The sequence below is a fragment of the Eublepharis macularius genome, chromosome 3 (genome assembly GCF_028583425.1).
Source record: "Eublepharis macularius isolate TG4126 chromosome 3, MPM_Emac_v1.0, whole genome shotgun sequence".
NCBI classification, from domain to species: Eukaryota; Metazoa; Chordata; class Lepidosauria; order Squamata; family Eublepharidae; genus Eublepharis; species Eublepharis macularius.
The window spans coordinates 80,642,490-80,664,203 of NC_072792.1; the positions used below are offsets into that span (position 1 = coordinate 80,642,490).

At 40.5% G+C, this 21,714-nt stretch overlaps 1 protein-coding gene across 1 annotated transcript in view; it reads right to left on the minus strand.

The window, feature by feature from the left end:
* The window catches only part of DMD (dystrophin), a 2,144,806-nt gene that overhangs the window by 1,345,181 nt on the left and 777,911 nt on the right, over nucleotides 1-21,714 (minus strand). Inside the window, exon 8 of the mRNA XM_054973282.1 lies at nucleotides 2,567-2,745. Within this exon, the coding sequence (XP_054829257.1) occupies nucleotides 2,567-2,745 (179 nt within the window). The remainder of the gene's footprint in view (nucleotides 1-2,566; nucleotides 2,746-21,714) is intronic.

Sequence of the window (21,714 nt, forward strand, 5' to 3'; positions counted from 1 at the left end):
ATACAATCCCTATTATTCTCTATCATTAACTGTAAAATCCTAAGTGGAGTTACTCTAGTCTAAGCCCACTGATTTCAATACACTTAGACTGGAGTAACTCTGCTTAGAATTTCACTGTAAATCATGTATATATCTATTTTCCTCATTGGCCCATCAAGCTCTAGTATTTTCATTTACATAACTCGGGTAAAAGACAAATGACAATGTTACTTCATGTGAAGGATAATAGGGGCAAATAACAACTCTTACTTCTGTCCCAATTGAATAAAAACAAAATTAGGAATGTGAAGGTATCAAAGAAGAGATTATCCCTCCTCTAGCCAGAAACGTAGGGATGACTGCTTTCAGTCCTAAAAATATAAACATTAAGCTAATCACCAGAGCACACAACCAAAATGTTTTGAAAGTAAAATATAATATTATAACTGTGTTTAATTTACTGTATCAGTTACAGCTGAGGTTGGAAAGGGTTTTTTCTCCCTCCAACATCTAGACATTCCCTTCTACTTTCTTTTCTTCTTTTGTTCATCAAGGATTGCCACAAATACAACTTTGTGTCTTTGTGGTTTTCAAGCTTGTTTTAGATGTAGTTAAAACATATATGAAGTCTGAGAATAGAACTACTCCCTCCAACAATTAAAAGTGATTTAAACACTGCAATTGATTTTCATTATTATTGTATTGGTGGGATATCTGATATTTGGCCTTTTGCAAATGCAGCTTCGCTACTGTAGGCATTAAGCTTGTCATATGATAAACTCTCTCCCTTCCCTTCCCTTTCATGATACAGCTTTAATGGCCACAGCCTTAAGCTTAAGACAAACACATGAATATTTTTTAAAATATTATTTCTAAAATCTTTTTAAAATCCTTTTAAAATAAATTCCATTGCTTCTTATTTAGCACTACTACATTTTGGTGGTGTCTATTTTGTATTACTGATTTACTTATTAAAGATTATTGACATGAAGTTTTTGTAAACTGCAGCCAACTTCATCAGATGCAAGAAATGTATCCTATATTGATAGACATATATCTATATGTAAATATAAAATTACAAAGTTTGACATATGACTATACAGAAGAAAACTGAGATGCACAGGCTGTGTAAACTAGAGATGGGCACGAACAGCAATACGAACAAAAAAAAAAGCCACGAACAGCCCAATCTGGTGTTTGCGAGCAAGCTGTTTGTGAGTCCCCATTCCCAGCGAACATGTGTTTGTTCCAAGCCCTCTTTGTGGCGTTCGTAAAGCCAGACAGTCTGGCGCCTTTCAAAATTCCCCTAGCAATATAGGCATGGACTGTCTGAACTCTGTCTGAACTCCTTCTGGCTTTCCTTCTGGCTTGTAACCTCTCAAAGTAGCTTCCAGCAGACAGTCCAGTTTTTGCCGCTGTGAAAAGAAAATGACAGGAAAGGGAGGGACCCATGGATCATGGCTTTCCCAGGTTCCAATCTTTCTGAAACTCGGGATTGCTAGCAATCATAGCTCACTGACTGGAAATCTCAGCCTCTGAAGCTGAGTTTGTCACAGACCCCTATTTCTTTTACACAATAATGAAGGCTTATATAGATAAGCTATATCAAGACAGAGGCTTATAAAATAATGAATCATATGAAGAAAATGAAGAGTGAGAATTTTTTTCTGCCTCTCTGCTACAGTTCATCCGTGGTGAACTTCATTGGCAGTATGTCCAGGAAATCCAAAGGAAGTACTTCATCACATGCTACATAAGTAATTTATTGAATAAACTGCTATAAGAGTAGAAAAGAGTATAAATAGTACAAAAACACCTATAAACTAACAAAATTTGTGGTAGGGTATGAGCTTTCATGAGTCACAGTTCTTTCTTCAGATACCAAATTTTGTTAGTCTTATAGGTACTACTGTACTCTTGCTGTTTTCTACTGCTACAGACAGACTGACATGGCTACCCATCTTGATCTACTGCTATAAGAAGTGATATTCACTGGTTCAGAAAACTTTAAAAGGGGATTTGACAGATTCATGTGGGTGGACAGGCCCATCATTGGCCATTAGCTATTATGGCTAAATAGAATTTCAATCATGTAAATCATAAACCTATATAGTAGTCAATAAAAAATAACTACTCCAGTTGCATTTTTTTTGGTCTACAATGTTGCCCTTTTAGGAAAATTGTAACCTGAACATTCTAAACAGTGTCCACAAAGTATAGCCACTAACCAGTTAGTTTTTTCCTCTATAAACAGAAAAGTTCCTAGCATATAACACAACCCCAGATTGCTGCTGATCCCCCCACCCAAAATCCTGGTTACATTTTTTTTTACATTTTTGCTTTTTTAAGATTTGTCACCTGCACATTTGTGAAGTTCAAAACTACATTCTACTACCACTTACAGCTTTCTTTTGGCAAACAGTAACAAACCATAGTCAACCCTCCCCTTCTCATTAGTTGTATGTTTTTAATGTTTCCAAAATTAAAAGTACACTCTCTCATTCTCACTAACTAAATATATGACTCCAGAGTCTTGCTTTTCTTTTTCCATCTACAAATAAAACTGAAAGTTAAAATTCACACCCACTTGTTGAGAAAAGTGCTGTTGATGTAACTGGACATGCTCTTCTCTGGTGTGCTTTAATTGCCGAGGCAATGTTTCTACTTCCTGAATGGCTTCAAGCGTAACTTGTTGGGGCAGGACTTGGAAAAGGGACGTCACATACATTAAGATGGACTTCTTATCAGGATAAGCAGTTGCAACATCTGGAAGGCAGAGTAAACACACAAGATTAGACAGTTTGCAATACTTCACAGAAAGCAAGCAAGCTAATGAGCAGTCCATTCCATTGTCCACTCAAGTCCTCCAGGGACCAATTAGAGTATTACAATAACTTTGCATTTTCATACTGATCTTGAATACAAATGAGAAAGACCAAACATCTCCTGAGGAACAGCAAAAATGGCAGTTTGTTCCTTATGCTCATGAACTTTTTTCTCTCTCATAACTATTTTTATATTTAAACACTTATACTATGTAGCCAAAATGAATGACCTTCATAAAGGCAGGACAAACAAAAGAGACACATTCATAAGACAAGTACAACTATTAGGGGCATGCACACATTGTTTTCAATTTTCATTTTAAAAATATCTTCACTTCTTGATATTGTTTTGATTATTAATCCTAATTTGTTTTGTAATTTCATAAATTTCTTGCTATAATTGAGTTCAATGGGTAACAGATTTCTAGCTATATTTTTGTTTTTATTTATCAAATTAAGGTCAATTTTTCAAAAATTGTACTGCTTCCTCATGGAATCCATCTGTCTAGTTTTCTGAAAAAGGAAGATACCTGCTTTATAGCTAATTAAAATTATTCCTTGGCAAGTAGGTGCAAGGGTGTGTTTTGTCCCCCCAGGAGGGAGACAGGAGAGCAGGAAAGGAAGACATTTGGCATGTGAAGGAAGTATAGAGATTTGCATTTGGCAAGAGAACAAGGACATTTTCAGAACAAAACGGAACTTTTTTTAAGGCAGGTATGGGGAACTGTTCCCCAAGAAGGCAAACAATGCTGCATGTCTGAGTGCCCCAATTCAAGATTGCAAAAAATGGCAGATAGAAGTATACAGCAAAAAACAAAAACAAATATAATTTGGGTCCAGGTATCAGGAATATTATAAATATTCTGTAGTCCTGATCTCTGGGTCAGATTCTCTATTTAGATTTGTTTTTATTAGAGAATCTCAAACATTCTCTTTATTCACTATGGGGGAAACTATCCATAAAGCTGAGGGGGGGGGGTATTTTTCAAGCAAATTCCACTAAATTTGATGTGATCTTAGTCCTTCTGTCCACTAAAGCCCCACCTCCATACATTACAGGAAGATTGGACCTAGTGATCCAATTCTATGGGCCCCTGAACAAAGTGCCCCCAGCCATTTGCCATTGTTTCCAATGGGGAAAAACATTCTAAGGCTTTCCAGGGCAAAAGCCACTCCCAATGCAAGCCCCACTCCCAATGCAAGCTGAACCAGCACAGCCAAACAGAACCAAACTAAAACACATGAACAACATCAAACCAGAGACAAGGCAGAATAAAACCAACAGGTATATAACATTCATTTCTTCAATTTAGAGTAAATCATAGGGTATATAATACAGAACCAAACTGAATCAAGGAAATCAACATCAAACCAGAGAATGCAACCAGAACCAATGTCAAACTTGAGATTCCCCCCAAAAAACCCAAACTGAAACAAAGGATACTTTAACAAGTAAAAAAAACAGCAAGCAAGCAAGCAATTGCCTAAGCAATTCCCCCCAAAGAAGCAAAAAGTAAATAAACAGCAAGCAACTACTTTAGCAAGTGCAACCCCCTTCACACACATACAAAAACAATTCTTAATGTATAAAGAAACACTAGCAAACAGCAAAGCAAGCAACTCTTGCCTTTAAACTAACACTAACAATAAGAAAAAAAGCTGTCTCCCCAATACACATCCCTTGGTCACTCACTCACTCCTCCTAAAACAAAGTTACAAAAACAGTTTGGAGAAGTAGTGAACCTGTTGCAGGTTGAAACAAAGTAACAAACAAAGCTTTAACCTAGCTGAGCAGCCATTGACACCAACGTTAATGTATTTATTCGAGATTCTCTCGAATAACCTGTTTTCTTTGGATCCTGCAGATGAATTTGTCTTCAAAAAAAGTGGATCAATAACTACCAATGATTTCCAACAGAACTTTTGTCTGTGTATACTCATGGAGAACTTTCAAAAACAAGCACAACAAAAATTATACGGAGAAAACTTCTTTTGAGTCATTCACTAATTTGGAAACTGATGAATACACAACTTGCCACTTTTCCCCTTTTCTATTAAAAAAAACAGAACACAAACCAGATTTTCTGCTTCACTGAATAAAAGGAAGCCCATGAAAAATGTTTAAAGAAAGTATAAGCCTTCAGTTGTTATAAGCGAGAATGCAAATCTATTAAAATTACATGACTGTGCCTATTGGAGTTTCTAGAGAAAAATATAAATGCCATTTCATGACTAAAAAATATAAAATATATGGCTTTCTGATGGCAGCCATTGTATGACACCCTGAGAAAGCTGTGATTTAGCTCAACATTTCAAATCAATAACAGAATAGTAAAAATATAAGTTATATAATGCTGCTTTCAAGTAGATTTTTGTTGTTGTGTATTAAAATCTACTTCATGTACTTGCTGAATTGAATCAAGATGTAAAGAGGTTGTTGTAAAAAAAAAATCATTAATCCCACGAACTCTGGTAGAAATCCAGGAGCTAATAATAGCAATAATATTTTATTACAATAAATCTATCCTATCTTTGCTAAAATTTGTAAGATCAGAGATACAATGACATTTGCTTTACTTCTAATGCTATAACTGCATAAATCCAGATGCGGCACGTTAATTCTCTGCATACTTGAAGAGCAGGTAAAGGCCATGTAGACTCAAAATGCCCAGGTTTTATGTGTTCTAGCAATGAAATGTTCAATCACTGAGGAAGGAAGTAGAAATGGGCACGAACAGCAATATGAACTTTAAAAAAGCCACAAACAGCCCAATCAGCTGTTCGCGAACAAGCTGTTCATGAGGCCCCATTCTAAACAAACTCTAAACAGACTTTAATGGAGTGCCGTTCTGGAGGGAAGACTTGTTGCTTGAAGCAGAGCTTCAGGTAACATCTGATGCCTCTGGTTCTACAGGTTTTGAAGTATATTTCAGAGGGCACTAGTGTGCTGATCAGTGGCCAATAGATTGTGTTAGTGAGGGTCTGACTACTGATTTGACCTTCTTAGAATTGTTTTCTATTTTGGTAGCAGTTTACCAATGGAGGAACGAGTTGGCTAACCACTGTGTCTACTTTTGGTGAGACAACTTAGCAGTGGTTCATGTGACCAACACCCTCTCATCGAGGTCACCATGGGTTATGGGGTTGCTTCAGCGATTTACGCTCCATTGCCTGCGGTTGAACATATGGTTCAAGGCCAGGCACGTTCCAGATTTTGACAATGGAGTGACAGATGCATTGTCTCGCCAACAGATGGAGCATTTTTGACAGCTTGCCCCCCGAGGCCGATTTGCAGCCGGCTCGGATACCTCAGGAGTTGTGGGAACTTGGAAGACGGAAGCATACAGGGCAATGTGACTAGCCATTGCTCCAAGCACCCACAGGTCATATGATTGTGTGGTCCGTCAATTCTCAGGCTTTAGGCGGGCTGTGGGACTGCAGCAAACATGGTCAATTCCTGTGGAACACATGATGCAGTTCTGTGTGGATTGCAAAGGCAGGGGCTTATCAGTGAAGTCCATAAGGATCCAGCTTGCCGCCTTAGCTTTTGCAAGCAAAGCCCAATGTATGAGGGAGTTCCCTGGGGATTTTAGGCTTAGGAAAACGTTGGAAAGGTGGTCTCATGAGTGTGGAAGTAATAGGGATCAAAGGCAGCCCATTTCCCCTGCCATCCTTCATGGGCTGGGGGCAGTGTGGACCAAGGTTTGCAGCTCCGGTTTTGAAGAGCTTCTATTTCATGCTGTATCATTGACGATGTTTTTTGGAGCTCTCAGGGTGAGTGAGTTGGTGGCCTAGTCTTTTAAGGATGGGTTTGGTAAGGCTTTGTCTGCACAAGACGTAAATTTTGTTGAGAGAGGGTTACAATTAGAATCTGGAGCTCTAAGATGGATCATAGAAAAGAGAGTGCTATGTTAGAAATAGGACCTTGTGTTGAGCAGGAATTATGCCCAGTATGGACCCTATGTAGATATGTGGAAGCCAGGGGTGAGAGTGCTGGTGTGTTCCTTCATCGTGATGATGGTGCACTGCTTACCAGGTATCAGTTTTGGGCAGTTACAGGTCGTGCCCTTTCTAAGTTAGGACTAGCTGTTGTTAAGTTTGGCACCCATTCATTTAGGATTGGGGCTGCTTCAACAGCAGCAGACATGAGTTTTTCTGGGTAGGATATACAGCAGGTTGGTAGGTGGCAGTCACCTGCAAATCAGACCTATGTTTGTCCTTTGCATTTGTGAACACGTTTCTATTTTGTTTTTTCTTAGGTGCTGTGTCTCGCTGCGAGAGGCTTTGGATCCTCACCTGTGGACTCAGCATGACTTTCTGGGCTGCCAACTAGGCCAAGAGGATTTGGATCAGGTCCCAACTTGGGCTTAGTGAGTGGGCTTCCATGGAATGGCAGGGCCGGCGAGGTTTGAGATGGCTCGGTTTACTGCCATTGCTATTTGACTGGAGGATGGCTCCTCCACCTCATATTTTGGTTATCTACATGGGGGAAAACAATTTAGGTTTGGTTCAAGGCAAAGCCCTGTCTGTACAGGCCATTGCCTTGCAGCTGATATGCAAGCAGTGGCCTGGGGTTCTGATTATGTGGTCTGCAATGCTTCAGCGTCATGTGTGGTGGGAACCCTAACCCTAACCCTTCCTGGCCAGCAGCTTACCTGCTTTAAGCCGGGGGCCAAGTTTTGCCTCTCCACCAGATGAAGAGCAACAGATGCTCTGTTGGTATATGAGGACTGAGGAGGGGGGCAGACCTAGAGAGTATATAAGGCAGCTCCACCCCCCTTGTGCCTCTGCAGTCAGGGTTTTCACTCGGCCCTGCCCACCCACCCTGCACTAGTACAGGATTAGCTGGTCGCTGTGTTCAGGGCAAGGTAGGAATTTTTTCTCCATTTTCTATATCAGCAGTGAGAGAATGGAGTTTTTTCCCCTACCTTGTACTGCATGCATGGGTTGTGGTAAGTGACCAGGGTGGCGCTGTAATTAGTTTCCTTGGCAGGATTAGGAGGGGAGAAATGAGCAGGATGGTGAGCACACTTGTCACATCCTCATTTGGGGGGGGGAATTGGGATCTGTCAGGATCACTGGTATTGCTTGACAGCTGCCAGCTGAGAGGGCAGGCTGCCGTGTGGATCCCCTAGACAAGTAAGGTCCTCCTGCTATATGGTGAGGTGCTATAGGCTTGGAATAGGGAGCCATTTTCCTGGCCGGCCGGGCCCCAGCCATGTGTGTGGATGGCTCATGCCTGGGGAAGTGGGGCTCACCCAGACAAGTCAGGGCAGAGGTCCAGGGTGACCCCAGGGCCTGACTTGTACCACTAGTTAAGCCCTTGCCATGTATATATGTTTGGTTATTTGCTGTTGCCAAAATAAATATGGCTCATTTACTCCCAACACTGGTGCCTGTCTCTTCTTTCCATCTGGGGTGGCAAAATGTTAAGACTGTTATCCATAAATGTGGTGGTAGTAAAATCCCTTTATCTTAAACCAAGAAAGATTTTCAAGTTGCTGCTTTGAAGTGAAATACAAAAGCCCAAAACATAAAGAAAATGACCATATGGGTAATAAAACTGTGCAATTTATTCAGCTGTAACACAATATTTTTCAAAGTAGAATTGTTTTAATACTCTCTAGTTAGAGAACATATGCAGTATTGAAAATGTATAATTGTGGATCCAACCCTAACTCTTCATCATATCTTTCTGTCTCACATCTCTCCATCTAACCTCCATCTTCTCCTCCAAGGCTATAAAGAAAGAAATTCTGCAATCTTGCTAGTTCATGTTGAATTCCCCAGTTCAACTTTGCTTCTTTCTTGCAAGAATAGAACAGGAGTCTTGGTTTTCACAACATTTTCTCTCTCACACTGATTTTTTTCCCAAAAGAAGTATGTAACAAACACAAATTACTGAAATCAGATGTCAAATATATTCTTATCATTAAAAGTTAGGACTTCTTCAGAAAATTAAAGAGGATAAACATTGTTGAATTGCCTCCAGCTCATTCTACATCCTGAGGAAACAGCAGAAAACCACTTGTTCCTCCAATCACTAACTGAAACAATCATAGTGTTGTTGTTTAGGTAGGATCTTCTCTGGGCTGTTCAGTGTCATGTACCGCCTTTGAGCGTTGCATGATGCATCTGACAAAGAGAGCTGTGGCTTTCGAAAACGTATGTTACAAGTAAGTTGGTTGGTTTTATACATGTTACAGGACTCTTTACTATTTTCCTTGTGTTTATTGATAGAAAAATAAAAGTGGCCACCTTAAAAGTAACATCTGGGATGACATCAGTCAATAAAATCTCAATGGATTCCTCCTCTGAACCAGAGAAATTTGTGAAAAATGGGTTCAAAATTTTGTTTCCAATGAGCTCATAAAAGGGGCAGCATAAAATGTAGTGAACAATATCTTCGATCTTGTTGCAGCCTCGAGGGCAAAGGCACTGAGCCTCTAGTATGTTTTAATATATATCCTGAATATATACTGATGGCATGGTTTGGAAATGCGCTTGGGTAAATGCCTTCCTTAAACGAACATTAGGAAAGTCAGCTAGGTAACGCAAAAGGAATTTATTTTTTCTTAAATCTAGGGTACCAAAGAGAAAATTTAGAATGGCATACCTGGCTAATACCATGTAAAGCATCCTTAGCAAACATCCACTCCTGTATTTTGCCTGAATCCCAGTGCTTTATCATCTCTAGAGAGGGCAGGGAATACAGATGTAAAATTGGTGATAGTAGTTTAGACCACTGGTTCATGTCACTATAATACTGGAAACTGTATTTTACCAAATGGTCACCTGTGGCACTGTCAAGCTTTTTATAATATTTTAATAGCTTCCAATGCACTCTTGATGTAACTGATGGTAGACCAAGTTTCAGTCTTAAGTGAGATGTGGGGTTCCCTGGGGGAGGCCCAAGGTTTTCCTTAGAAAGGTGTGTTCTGGATCATTTCTAATTGCTTTACATTTTTTTACTTCCATTCCCAAATTTCTGCCCCATATAAAAATTGCACTATCACCTTGCCCTGAAAGACCTTTTGGGCCGGCGGGATTAATTGGCCAGTGCCACCCTTTGAGAAAAAGAATTTTAAAATAATATCCATAGTGCATCGCACAGTTGTTAGAGTAGTATTTGAGTGAGCCTGCCATGACTGAGATCCCTGGAAAACTATGCCTAGGGTCAGTGAGCTAGTGGTTCAATCCTTCAAAGATAAATTGGTCCAGGCCCTGATGACACATGATGTTAAGTTTGTTGGGGAAAAGTATCTCTAACTATAAGGTGGTCCAAGACAGATCAAAAATAGCATGGGTCGGTAATCCAATTGGGTCCTTGTGCAGACACCAAACTATGCCCAGTCCTTGCCTTAAGGCAATATTTGAAGGTACATAGTGAGGAGGCAGGGGTGATGTTCCACCACTGTGATGGAGCACCCCTCACCCGATACCAGTTCTGGGCTGTAATAGAATGGGCCCTGGCTGGGATCAAATTCATCACCCATTCCTTCAGGATTGGGGCAGCCTCCACAGCGGCAGCCTTGGGATATCCAACAAGTAGGTCGATGACAGTCATCTGCCTACAAATTGTATGTGTGCCCTTTGCTGGGGCTTTAATAGGCTGCTGTAAATTGTTTTCTCTTATAAGTGCTGTTCATGGTTTTCTGGGCAGCCCATCAGGCCAAGAGAATGCCAATCACATCCCAACTTGGCCTTAGTCAATGGGCTACTGTGAAGTGGCAGGACCGCCAGGGCCTGAGGCAACTGGGCCTGCTGCCACTGCTGTTTGAGGGAAGGAGTGGTCCTCAGCCTCACATCATTGTCATTCACCTGGGAGGTAATGACTTGGGTTTGGTGAAGGACAAGGCCCTGTCACTACAGGCAAAGGCAGGCTTGCAGTTAATAGGCAAGTGCCGGCCTGGTATCCTGATTTGCTGGTCTGACATACTTCCCCAGAGGTTTTGGAGGAAGGCTTTGGACCCTAGAGGGATTGAAGGGGCTCAGTTTAAAGCCAATGGATTGGGGATTTAGCTGCCCCATCCTGGTATAAGAGCAAAATCTGTTGACCTCTACCAAGGTGATGAGGTTCATCTGCCGCATAAGGGAAACCACATTTTTCTAACTGATTTATGGCTGGGACTTCTGGAAGCTTTACACCACCTATGGGGCACTGAAGCCTAAGCCGAGCCTTGACCTTGGTGGTTGCAGGTTAGAGTTGGGAAAATGAGAGTGGGCTGGTGAGCACCGTTGGCATCTCCCCATTGGTGGGGAATTGGGGTCTGTTAGGAGCAGCTGTGATTTCTCAGCCCAGTGGCGAGGGCAGACTGCCTGATGACAAGTCCTTCCCTCAGGCTCTATGGCTTGTGATATTTTAAGCTTTTTTTTTTTTTTAGAAAAGTTTTTTATTGGGTTAGAATATTATTATTTTTACATTACATTCAATTTTCCCCAAATTTTTCATTTCTAACCCCCTCCCTTTCCCCCCCTTTTGTTGACTTCCAACAGCTTTCCCCCCCTCTGTCCCTTTTCCCTTACTTCTATTAAATTCCTCTGTCTAAAACAGATATACATTCTCCATTATATTAAGCAGTACATCTTTAACTCCTTTACTTATTATACACCCAAACTGTACGTCTTTGAATAAACAATTTATCCCATTTTCCAGTTTTGAATATTTCTATATATCATAAACCTATATATCATAAACCATAAAAATTTCCCACATTTAAATCAAACAAATCAAACAATTTGATTTGTTCTCTATATATTACTCATTTCATCTTTTTATGGTAATTCTATATAGCTCATCACATAGTCAATCAATTTAACTCTTCTGTACATTCAGTTTGGTGCATATAAATCTTATCAAAGTGATATTTTAAGCTTTATGGGGGGAACCATTCACTTGGCCAGCTGGGCCAAAGACATGCTTCATGGATGGCTTGAACCCGGGGCAGTAGGTCTTGCTCAGAAAGGTTCATGGAGCAACCGCTTGCTCAGATAGGTTCCATAGCATGGAGCAACCATAGCATGGACTTGACCTGTACCTCTTGTTAGCCCCCCTTTGCCGCATTAACTGTTTATGTTGTTGCTTCAATAAAGTGCCCCTTAGTGCCCAAGCCTGTTGCCTGCCTCTTACTTCTGACTAGGATAGCAAGCCCTTTTATGTGTTATTGCATCAGCTGGAAACTGCAAATATACCTTGCTCGTTTACAAAGTGTAGAGTGCTGCTTCTTCTCCATGAAGCATCTGGTAAATCATGGTGGGGCCTTCAGAAATTGTTTTGCCTATTCTTGGGATATTGTGCCCCCAAGTAAAGCTATCTTAGTATCACTTTATCCTGGGGAACAGCTTTTCATATGAATGTTGATCAATCCAAAGATAAAACCTGGGCTCATTGTTTTATAAATCTCTGAAATGCCTCCCACTCTAGTCATTTTTTTCTATATGCCAGAATTTTTTTTTTTAGGTCTGAAGCTCTATCCTCTGTTCATTTTCATTGCCTGTTACATACCTTCACTAACTCTATTATATTATTGTTCAGGCAGACAACATTTTTAGTGTGATTTAAGTGATAAAAATTCATATCACATTATGACACCTTAATGGCATAATGCCATTTTGTCAAGTGTTTAAAAGGTTTGCACTTTAAACTTCAAAAGATTTACAGTATTTCATTCATACCTTATAACTATTTCACAGTTATTTGGAAATCAAATTTAAAAGATCCAGAATGACATAGCTTTCATCTCCTGTCAATCCAACCCAACCTCCAATGAACAAGACTTCCTTTCATCAATGTATATGTGACTGTTTCCAAAGTCCATCTGCCACTTTTGCCTTCATGCAACCCATAGTTAAGCAATACAGATTAGGCTGAGCTCAATGATCAGAGGATCCCATTAATTTCTATTTGGCAAAATAAACTGGCTACAACCAATAAGTGTTAGGAGAAGCATTTATTTGTATGAGAAAAGTAAATCATTGCATATATAGGGAAAACATGCAGGTAGGGATAAGCATATTTTCCTTAGTACTTTAGAGTTTCCTATCTTTGCTTTGCCTTATTTTCCATTCCTCTTGAATTTCAGTTTAACTAATGGAGTTGCTAAAATTAATCAGAAATTGGATTATGCTTAGTTTTCCATTGCTTCCTTTCTTTTTAAGTTACTTTCATTTTTATGCCCAAGTTTAACAATTCACATTGCATATCAATAAAACATTACCCTCCCCTCTCAAAGTAACCTCAATATGATTACATGTATTGTAACAACAGCCTCTTTTACTGTCAGTTTCCTTGATGTGTAATGCGTTCCTGAACTTTGGTAAAGTGCAATCATATATAGAATCATGTCACTATTTTTTTTCAAATGTTATATAAATATGTATCTGAGTACTGGTAAAGTGGAGGTGAAAAAAGCCATGAAAGAACTGAAAGCTTTGGCAAACAGAGCATGCACATAAACAATGAAATATTGGAGGATTTCTAATGCATCAGTTCCTTTTGTGCAGAGAAAACAGATAATTTGGAACTGAAAACCCTGGGGAGAAATTTGGATGAAGAGAATTTTGGAAGCATCTCTGTAGAGAGGAGGAGAATGTGCCAATATTTCTACAATTGGTGGCCCATTCTGCACTAAGAGTAACTTTGTATCTTCCTGTCTATATACTCCTGTGTTACCCAAATAGGCAGTTTCCTAATTAGTTGGGGTAAAGTAGCTTAAAGAAGATAAAGCAAGAGATGGTAACTGGGATTCTCCACCAATGTTTATGGGATTTTTCCCTTAAGAGAACTCTTGAAATAAACCAGTAAGATGGCTCAGCTGGAAAGGTTTTTATTAAAAGAGAAATGAAAGGGCAAACATAAAATCACACATAGAACATATAAAAGGCTGACTAAAAGGAAATCAGGTAGGAAAGGGAAGAAGGCAATTTCGGAGAAGGCTATATAATTATCAGTCTCAAAGATGGAGGTCTGCAGAGGCAGCAACAAAATGAGCAGTGTTTCATGGAGAAGGCCCAAACAGATTTGGGTGTGTACAAATCCCCAAACACAACCGCACATACTGGAGCCTAGGGGGTCCAGATGTAGGGCAAAATGCTCCTTAGAGCAAGCTAGCATATTTGCCCCCCCCCCAAAAAAAACTCAATAGGTTTTCCGTAGGTGGATAAGAGGTGTAAATCGTGTTTGATGACCCTGTGAGTACCAGATGGGAAAAGATACCACATTTGGTGAATAGTGTTAAATATTGCTTGATTAAGGTAAACAGGTGAGGGGAAGTGAGGCCAGGAGTGGATGAGATTAGTTAGAAATTTCTTGGGAGACCTCATTGTCTTTCTGGGGTGTGGAGGGGTCCATTAGTCAGTCAGCTGCTCTGACTCTCCTTTTAAAATATTTTTCCAGGCTATTATTTGGCTGACATCGATTTTGTTTCATTTTAGGTCAGGTAGTGCCTTATACTAATGACATTTGAGAGAGGGCATTTATGGTTTCATATCTATATACTGCCTCTCAGCAGGATGAGGGGTCTGACTGCTAATAACAGGTGGTGGAGAGTGCCATCAAATCATTGCTGACTTATGGAGACCCCTGGTGGGGTTTTCATGGCCTGACTAACAGTAGTATTTTGCCACTGCCTGCCTCTGCAGCCCTGGGTTTTGTTGCAGGTCTCCCATCCAATTACTAACCATGTCTGACTCTGCTTAGCTTCTGAAATCTGACAAGATTGAACTTGCCTGGGATATCCTGGTCAAGGTATATCTTCCCAACTACCCATCTTACAATTGCAATTCTCTTTTTGGTATATGTTGCCCATTATTGTAAAAGCCCCATACAATCAATGGAATACAAAAATAATGATGGCATTTTTAGATAATCATTTTAATGTTCCCTAATTTTAGTATGAGACAGATAGAAATGCTATGAAATATATTATAAAATCTTGTTTAAAAAAGAATTTTTATCTTCGTTAATTGGGCACAGGAAAGCCTTATTAGCAAGATGTCTGTGACAACCTTGAATTCCACTGGGAAACCTAACCAAAAAAATTTGCATTGCCTAAACAAGCAGATTGTGTGTGGAAACATAATATGAATCTCAAGAGAACAGCAACAACTATTGGATAGGAGTATAATATATCTGACAGATAGGTAGCAAGTATGAAGCAAAGTTTTTCAGTGAGCCAGAAGCACTATCTATGAAAGTCTAGATGATGAACTATTTATACCTTGGTACGCAGATTTTTTAAAAAATGGTGTAGAATGCCTTCCTGACTATGCATACATTTTTGTAAACAATGACTTGCCTACTTATTTGTAGCAGTTATATAAATTGGAAGAGAACTGGTTCTTTCTCTCCTCCATCTTCTAGGTTGTGATTGTGCGAGAAATGACTCACAATAATGTACTAGTTGGGCTAGTTACTATTTTTGTGAGTGAGGATTTTGCAGTGCTCATATAACAGCACGTACATTTGGTTTGTATTTTCTAATATGCTTATTAACAGTTTTTGTCCATTTTACAGAGTCACAAGATTATTAAAATAACATTTAACAGATGGCTCAGAATAGTATCAGTTACACAGAAAGGATATTTAAGTGCCAAATGAAACCCTTTGTGTAAAGGGTAAAGCAAGCAAAAATAATGCAAGCAAAAATAATGTAAAATATTCTATAGTAGTGAGATATAAACTCGCTGTTTCCGCTCAACAAAGAGTCACTGGTAGTTATCTATTGACAACATTTGCTCAATAGACTGTTACCATCAAACTTACAGTCAGAATGTTTTGATGTGTTTGGAAAGTCACAGAGATTAGCTCAGACAAAATAAATGCAATCTTGCTTAAATCAACATGTATTCTCATATTGGTTATAAAAGTGCTCCATCTCTAAAAAATGTAAGAAACTGAAGACTCCAAAGCTCACAGACCCCCACCCCCCAAATCAATTGCATTCATATAGGCAATGATGAGGCTGGTGCTCCAGGCAAAAAATACATTATACACTATCTTTGGATGAAGAGACCACAACTTTATTGATTACAGCTATTGGAACATTGGCGCAGCATAAGGTGATGGATCCTCCACCTCGAATGGCCCCTTGCCACATGATGGATGCTTCCCCAGCAAGCCTTCTGGGCAGTGTGGGATGGTAGGGGATATACTCCCATCCAGACATTGCCCAGACTGTCTCTGTGCCCAAAACCAGCCCAGGAACATGCCCTTTGGCTTCCCACAGATCCCTTAAGGGGACACAAAGAGGGGAGGGGTCATCACAACTCACCCCAGTGGATCTGGCCCAATGCCTTAAAACCTCAGCTGGCACCAGGGCTTTTTTTCAGGGGGAACACGGGGGAACAGAGTTCCGGAAACTCTTGAAAATGGTCACATGGCTGGTGACCCCGCCCCTGATCTCCAGACAGAGGGGAGTTTAGATTGACCTCCGTGGCACTCGGCGGCGTGGAGAGCAATCTAAACTCCCCTCTGTCTGAAGATCAGGGGGCAGGGCCCCCAGCCATGTGACCATTTTCTCTGAGGGCAACCCACTGAGTTCCACCACCTCTTTTCCCAGAAAAAAAGCCCTGGCTGGCACTGAGGAGGGAAGAAAACTGTCAGTCACCTCTGCTGCTCTACAAAGGAATGACGCTGTTGGCCATGAAGGAGCTAAAGAGGAGCTAAGTCCTTCCTATGCTCCTCCCTATATTCCTTCCAGCAATCACCCCTCTCCCTGACATGGCACTTGCCGTCCACCCCCAGCATCATCTCCCAGCTTTAACTTCACCTGCCAGTAAGTCTGCCAGCCCCTTTACTTGTCCACATGGGACTGGATGAGAAATAAGCTAGAAAGAAACTAGATAGTTTGCTTTTCTGAAACAGAACTAGCTCAAAACTGAGATGAAGTCAAGCACACAAATCTTCCTTTCCTTTCGCAGATGCAAAACCTGTGACATTAAAACAGGATGACTGAGATATAATGTGAAATCAGAGTTCAGACTGCCTGTACTTAAATTCAGAGCTTGGTTTGATGGACCCTAACTAATCATAGTTAGTGGAATGGCCCACATTTAGACCATCATGATAACCACAGTTAATTTAACAAAAATATGGTCTTGTATGATGTCTAATTGCAGCATTTATGTGAAACTAAGGATGTGATCATCTTTAGACATTTTAGATTTTATAGAATAATTAAATATGGGCCATTTCCAGACGGCTTACCTGCACCCGGGACGTTGCGCCACGTTTCAGATCGTGCCGGGGAAAACGCGAAATACCGCGTTTTCTCACATGAGTTTTGCGCGACGTCGTGCAAAACTTGCGCAAGAAAACATATTTCCCATTTTCCTCGGCACGATCTGAAACGTGGCGCGACGTCCCGGGTGCAGGTAAGCCATCTAGAAATGGCCCTGGAGTCATATATTTTTCCAGGTGAAAAAACCCTTTTATTTATCATCTATCTGATACTGTAGTACTGATAAGAACGAATATTAAGTATCATTACTAAGTGAAAAAGTCATCTGATCCACTGAGCCTTCATTACAGCCTAGAGACTTCAGGCACAATTGAGCAACCAGTACCACATAGCGCAACTTTCATTCATTTCAACAAAATGCACTGAAACAAATGAAAATTGCACAGCAATGGAGCTTGACTTCTTTTGCTGCTTAGACAAGTGTTAATACTAGAGCTAAATGGCTTGGATCATTAGTAATGAAGACATAAATTTCAGCAACAATTTAGATTAGATCAAAATTTACTCTAGTTGATCTGTTTGTGATCTATATGGTCTGCTGTTCATAGGGAAAATTTCCAAGAACAAGCAAAACAAAAAAGTGCCCTGTTACAAAGTAAATTTTCAAAAGATATAATGCATGTGCAATGCAGACCAAAATATAGTTCCCTTTAATCTCTGCTTGTGAAGAGCAGAAATAAAAGATAGGTAGTGATTGTGAAAGCGCTGTCTATTCAAAGTGATTCTAGAAGGAGCACCCCTCACTGATCTGATGGCATATTATTTTCAAAAAGCTTCTGAAAGAATGGTTCTTTCAGAATGGTTCTAGTCAAGGTGAATTTGGTATTCGTCCGAATCATGTCTAAGAACTCAAATCAATAGTCAATGTGCCAAAAATAATAATAACCTGTGATAACAACTTCTGGTGAATGTATTACTTCAGTGGTTTGTCCAAGCCCACCACTCATGGCCATGTTGCTATCAGTGGCCAATTTCTGGGAAGACTGAAGCAAGGAAATAATTGGGAGCTCAAGTCTGATTTCCTTGTTATTTAATCTTCCTGAAGTCTGTGTTGTTACTCTTGGCAATATGTGGTGATTAGAGATGGGCACGAAAAGCAATACGAACTAAAAAAAAGCCACAAACAGCCCAATCAGCTGTTCGTGAACAAGCTGTTTGTGAGGCCCCATTCTAAATGAACAGGTGGTCGTTGCAAGCCTCGTTCGTTGCTGTTCAACAAGCTAGACAATCTGGCATGTGCAATCAATTCCCTTGGCAACCGGAGGCAGGGACTGCCTGAACTCCTGCTGTTGCCCTGGAAACCCCTATCTAAGCCCAATTTAGCTTGATAGGCAGGTCTTCCCTTCAAGTGTGGAGCTCCAAATTTGTTACAAGGAAGCAAAGAGCAGGGGGAAGAGGGCTCCCAGCTCTGGTTTTGCAAACAGTGAGGGAGAGAAGTTGCTATTGGCATTTTGAGAGAGAGACAGAGAGAGCATTGGAGCTTGAATTTTCTTTGTGTGTGGTGGGATAGGGATCTACCCTTCAGGTTCCAGGGCTGCTGCCAGGCTCTGGGGCCAAGCTATTATTTATTATTGGTACATTTCCTGCTGCCTACTCAGGTAGGGTTTCTGGGAGTTGTGCGGTAGGGATCTTGATGGCTGGAGGAGAGCCTGCTGGCCCCCATGAACAACAAACAACGAACATATTCGTGAACAGGTCATGTTCATCAATGTGCATTGTTCATTGTTTGTGGATGGCAACAAACAACGAACACCATGTTTGTTTGTTTTTCCGTTTGTGCCTATGTCTAGTGGTGATCCACTTTGCACAAGAAACTAAGAGGGAGGGGATCCTAACAATAATGCCACATACTCTAATGGGCCATTGCCCCATTACCTTATATAGGATCTTTGCTCATATTTGGGTTGCTGTATTTTATGGATTTGTATGCCATTCAAGCACCTGAACAAACTTCAAACAGAATCATTTCTAGAGTACTTGTGTGCCCAACCACACATACCCATCCCATTTCTCCTGGGACTTTCAAGACTGTTTCAGCCCCATTCCATAGGTATCCATTGATCTCAAGTGTCCTATTTTTTCATAAATACATCCCAATACTGAATATTTTCAATTCCTCTCTTTACAAAAAGCATATAAATTATTTATTAAAACAAATAGAACTAACTAAGATCAGAACATTAGCAAAGCATATTGTATCTAAGGATATGTGTATAACTGACAACATAGAACAGTAAAGGGTGATAAATACAGACTAAATTACAAAACAGATTGTGAATTCAAGGATTAATATTGAATCAAATAATAGTTTCAGATAATGTACTGTTAAGGCTGACATTTCCCCCTCAAACTTTAAACAAATAATATATATTTTTTAAAAAAACAGCCCTGTTCAGAAAGCAACATGGCCTTGCCATAGACAATTAGCACTTCTTTTGATCTTTCAAACACATTAAGGATATTTTTGTCTCCTATTCTTACGCCTTACTTGGCCTATTTGCTTGTGCCCCCACAACTTTTTGCTGTAGCTGTGTATATATATGTCTCTTCTCTCCAGTTCTGGTATGACACCAGAAATTGAATCTAGGGCTTTCAACCTCCAGGCGGGGATTAGGGATCTCTCAGAATTAAAACTCCTCTCCAGAATACGAAGGTCAGTTCCCCAGCAGAAAAAAAAGTTGGCACTGGAGAGTGTATATGGCATAATATTTCAAAACTTAAACCTCCACAGCCTCAAAACCCTAATCTACAGGAATTTCCCAGGGCCTTCTACAAGCAAATCAATAGTTCTGTCACTGAATTGTAGTGGCTTGTTAGATTAATGATTTATTATTGTACATTGTATTTTCATTTGAGATTTTATAAAAAATGAAAAGAGGACTACAAATGTTCTTAATTAAATAAATGCACAGCCCTTTAGAAGTACTGGTTCACATCATGCACACTCCTATGTGTGCTCCTTGGTTTTAGTGCGGAGTCAGTTCTGGCCCATTTCTGAGGTAATAATATGGGAACTGCCTTAATTCTAAACCAGCTCCAGTTGTATGGAGCATTCAGAAAGAAAATCTGGAGGGGCCAGATTGCACCAATCAGACAGGATTTTTAAATAAGATTTTCAAAATATTAATGACTCAAACTAATGTCTTGCATCGAATGATGCAAGCAACATACTTACTCCTTCCATGAATGCTCTCACTGCATAACCTTACCCAGACATCAAACACTTAGGAGAGATTCATCAGCCAAATTACTAACAAATTTTATAGCACAGAAAAGTAAGGCTAATATTAAATGCTTCACAGGATAATTTTCAAGGACATGGAGCAGTCCAAAGAAGCTTCAATATCATAATACTCAGTGAAGAGTGCTTGTGTGCATACCTTAGATATTTTGATATTGTTCTTTGCCTCTGTGTATGAGGCACTACCTCCAGGAACCTGTGCTGCCAGAAAGGGATAGATGCAGAGAGAAGAACAAATGAAATCCTGCCTTTGCTGAGTGAAGCCACCTGCTCAGCCCCACCCTTCTCTGTGTCTAAGGCACTACATTGCTTATACTAACAATGGCGGCGCAAGCAGGAGCATTCTGTTCTGGCTCCTGTTCTGCTTCCTTCTGCTTCCAGTAGTATTGGCTTTTTGTCATTTATAAGTGGTGAATGGAATTAAGAAGGTTTTTTGTTTTTTTTACATCTCCAATGCTGCAAGCCCCGTATTTTGAGGAATTTTAGAAGTATTTTAATGAGAGCTATAAAGAGGATAGCCTTGCTGAATAGCTAGCACTTGTATAGGTTGGTTGTTCAAGCCATGCCAGCCTCTGATTTTTATTTGCCTCTGTAGTGTTAATTGCTGCTGCCTGATTATTGTTTTCCGTATTATGTTATGCTTCTGTCCCTTCTATTTGTGATATGTTCCTTATACTGATCGATTGGATGGTTGACGTGTTTTAGTGGGGGTTCACTCAATTGGTTATTGTATTTAGTGGCCATTGATAGGCTAGCTTATTGGAGCTTGCAGTCCATTGTGGGGTGGGCAGGGTAGGGCGCAATGGTGCAATGGCTGCTGGCAGGGAGACCGAAATGGAGTCAGGGATCCCAGAGCTCTAGAGATGCAGGAGGTATGGCAGTGGGGTAAGGTACTGTAAGGGAAGGGTGCAGAGATATGGTTTGACTTGGTGTCCTTCCAGCCTGCACCCCATCCCAAGATATGCTAGGTGTGGGGCTAAGATTACAAGCCCCTATCCAGCACTGATGTTGTGTAATGCCAGGTCCATCAATAACAAGCCCAGGATGCTGCAAGATTATTTTGCAGTAAATAATATGGTGTGCATGACTGAGACCTGGGTTGGGGAGGGCAAGACAGTTGCCCTGAAATAACTGCCCCCCCCCAGGTTTTTCGGTTCTTCATCAGTCCCAGATGGGTGGACGGGGGAAGGGGTGGCAATACTCATTCAAGAGTCTTTCTCCTTCAGGCCTCTCCCCACCCCAAAGATTGCTGGCATTGATTGTGTAGGACTGACATGAGGTGTTGAAGAGAGCTTGGCTGTCTGCTTGGTGTACTGCTGATCACCTAGTGCACCAGCAGCTACCCTGTCGCACCTGTTGATAGTGGTTGCCAGGTGGATTTTGGAGTTTCCCAGGCTCTTAGTCTTGGGGGACTTCAATGTCCATGTTG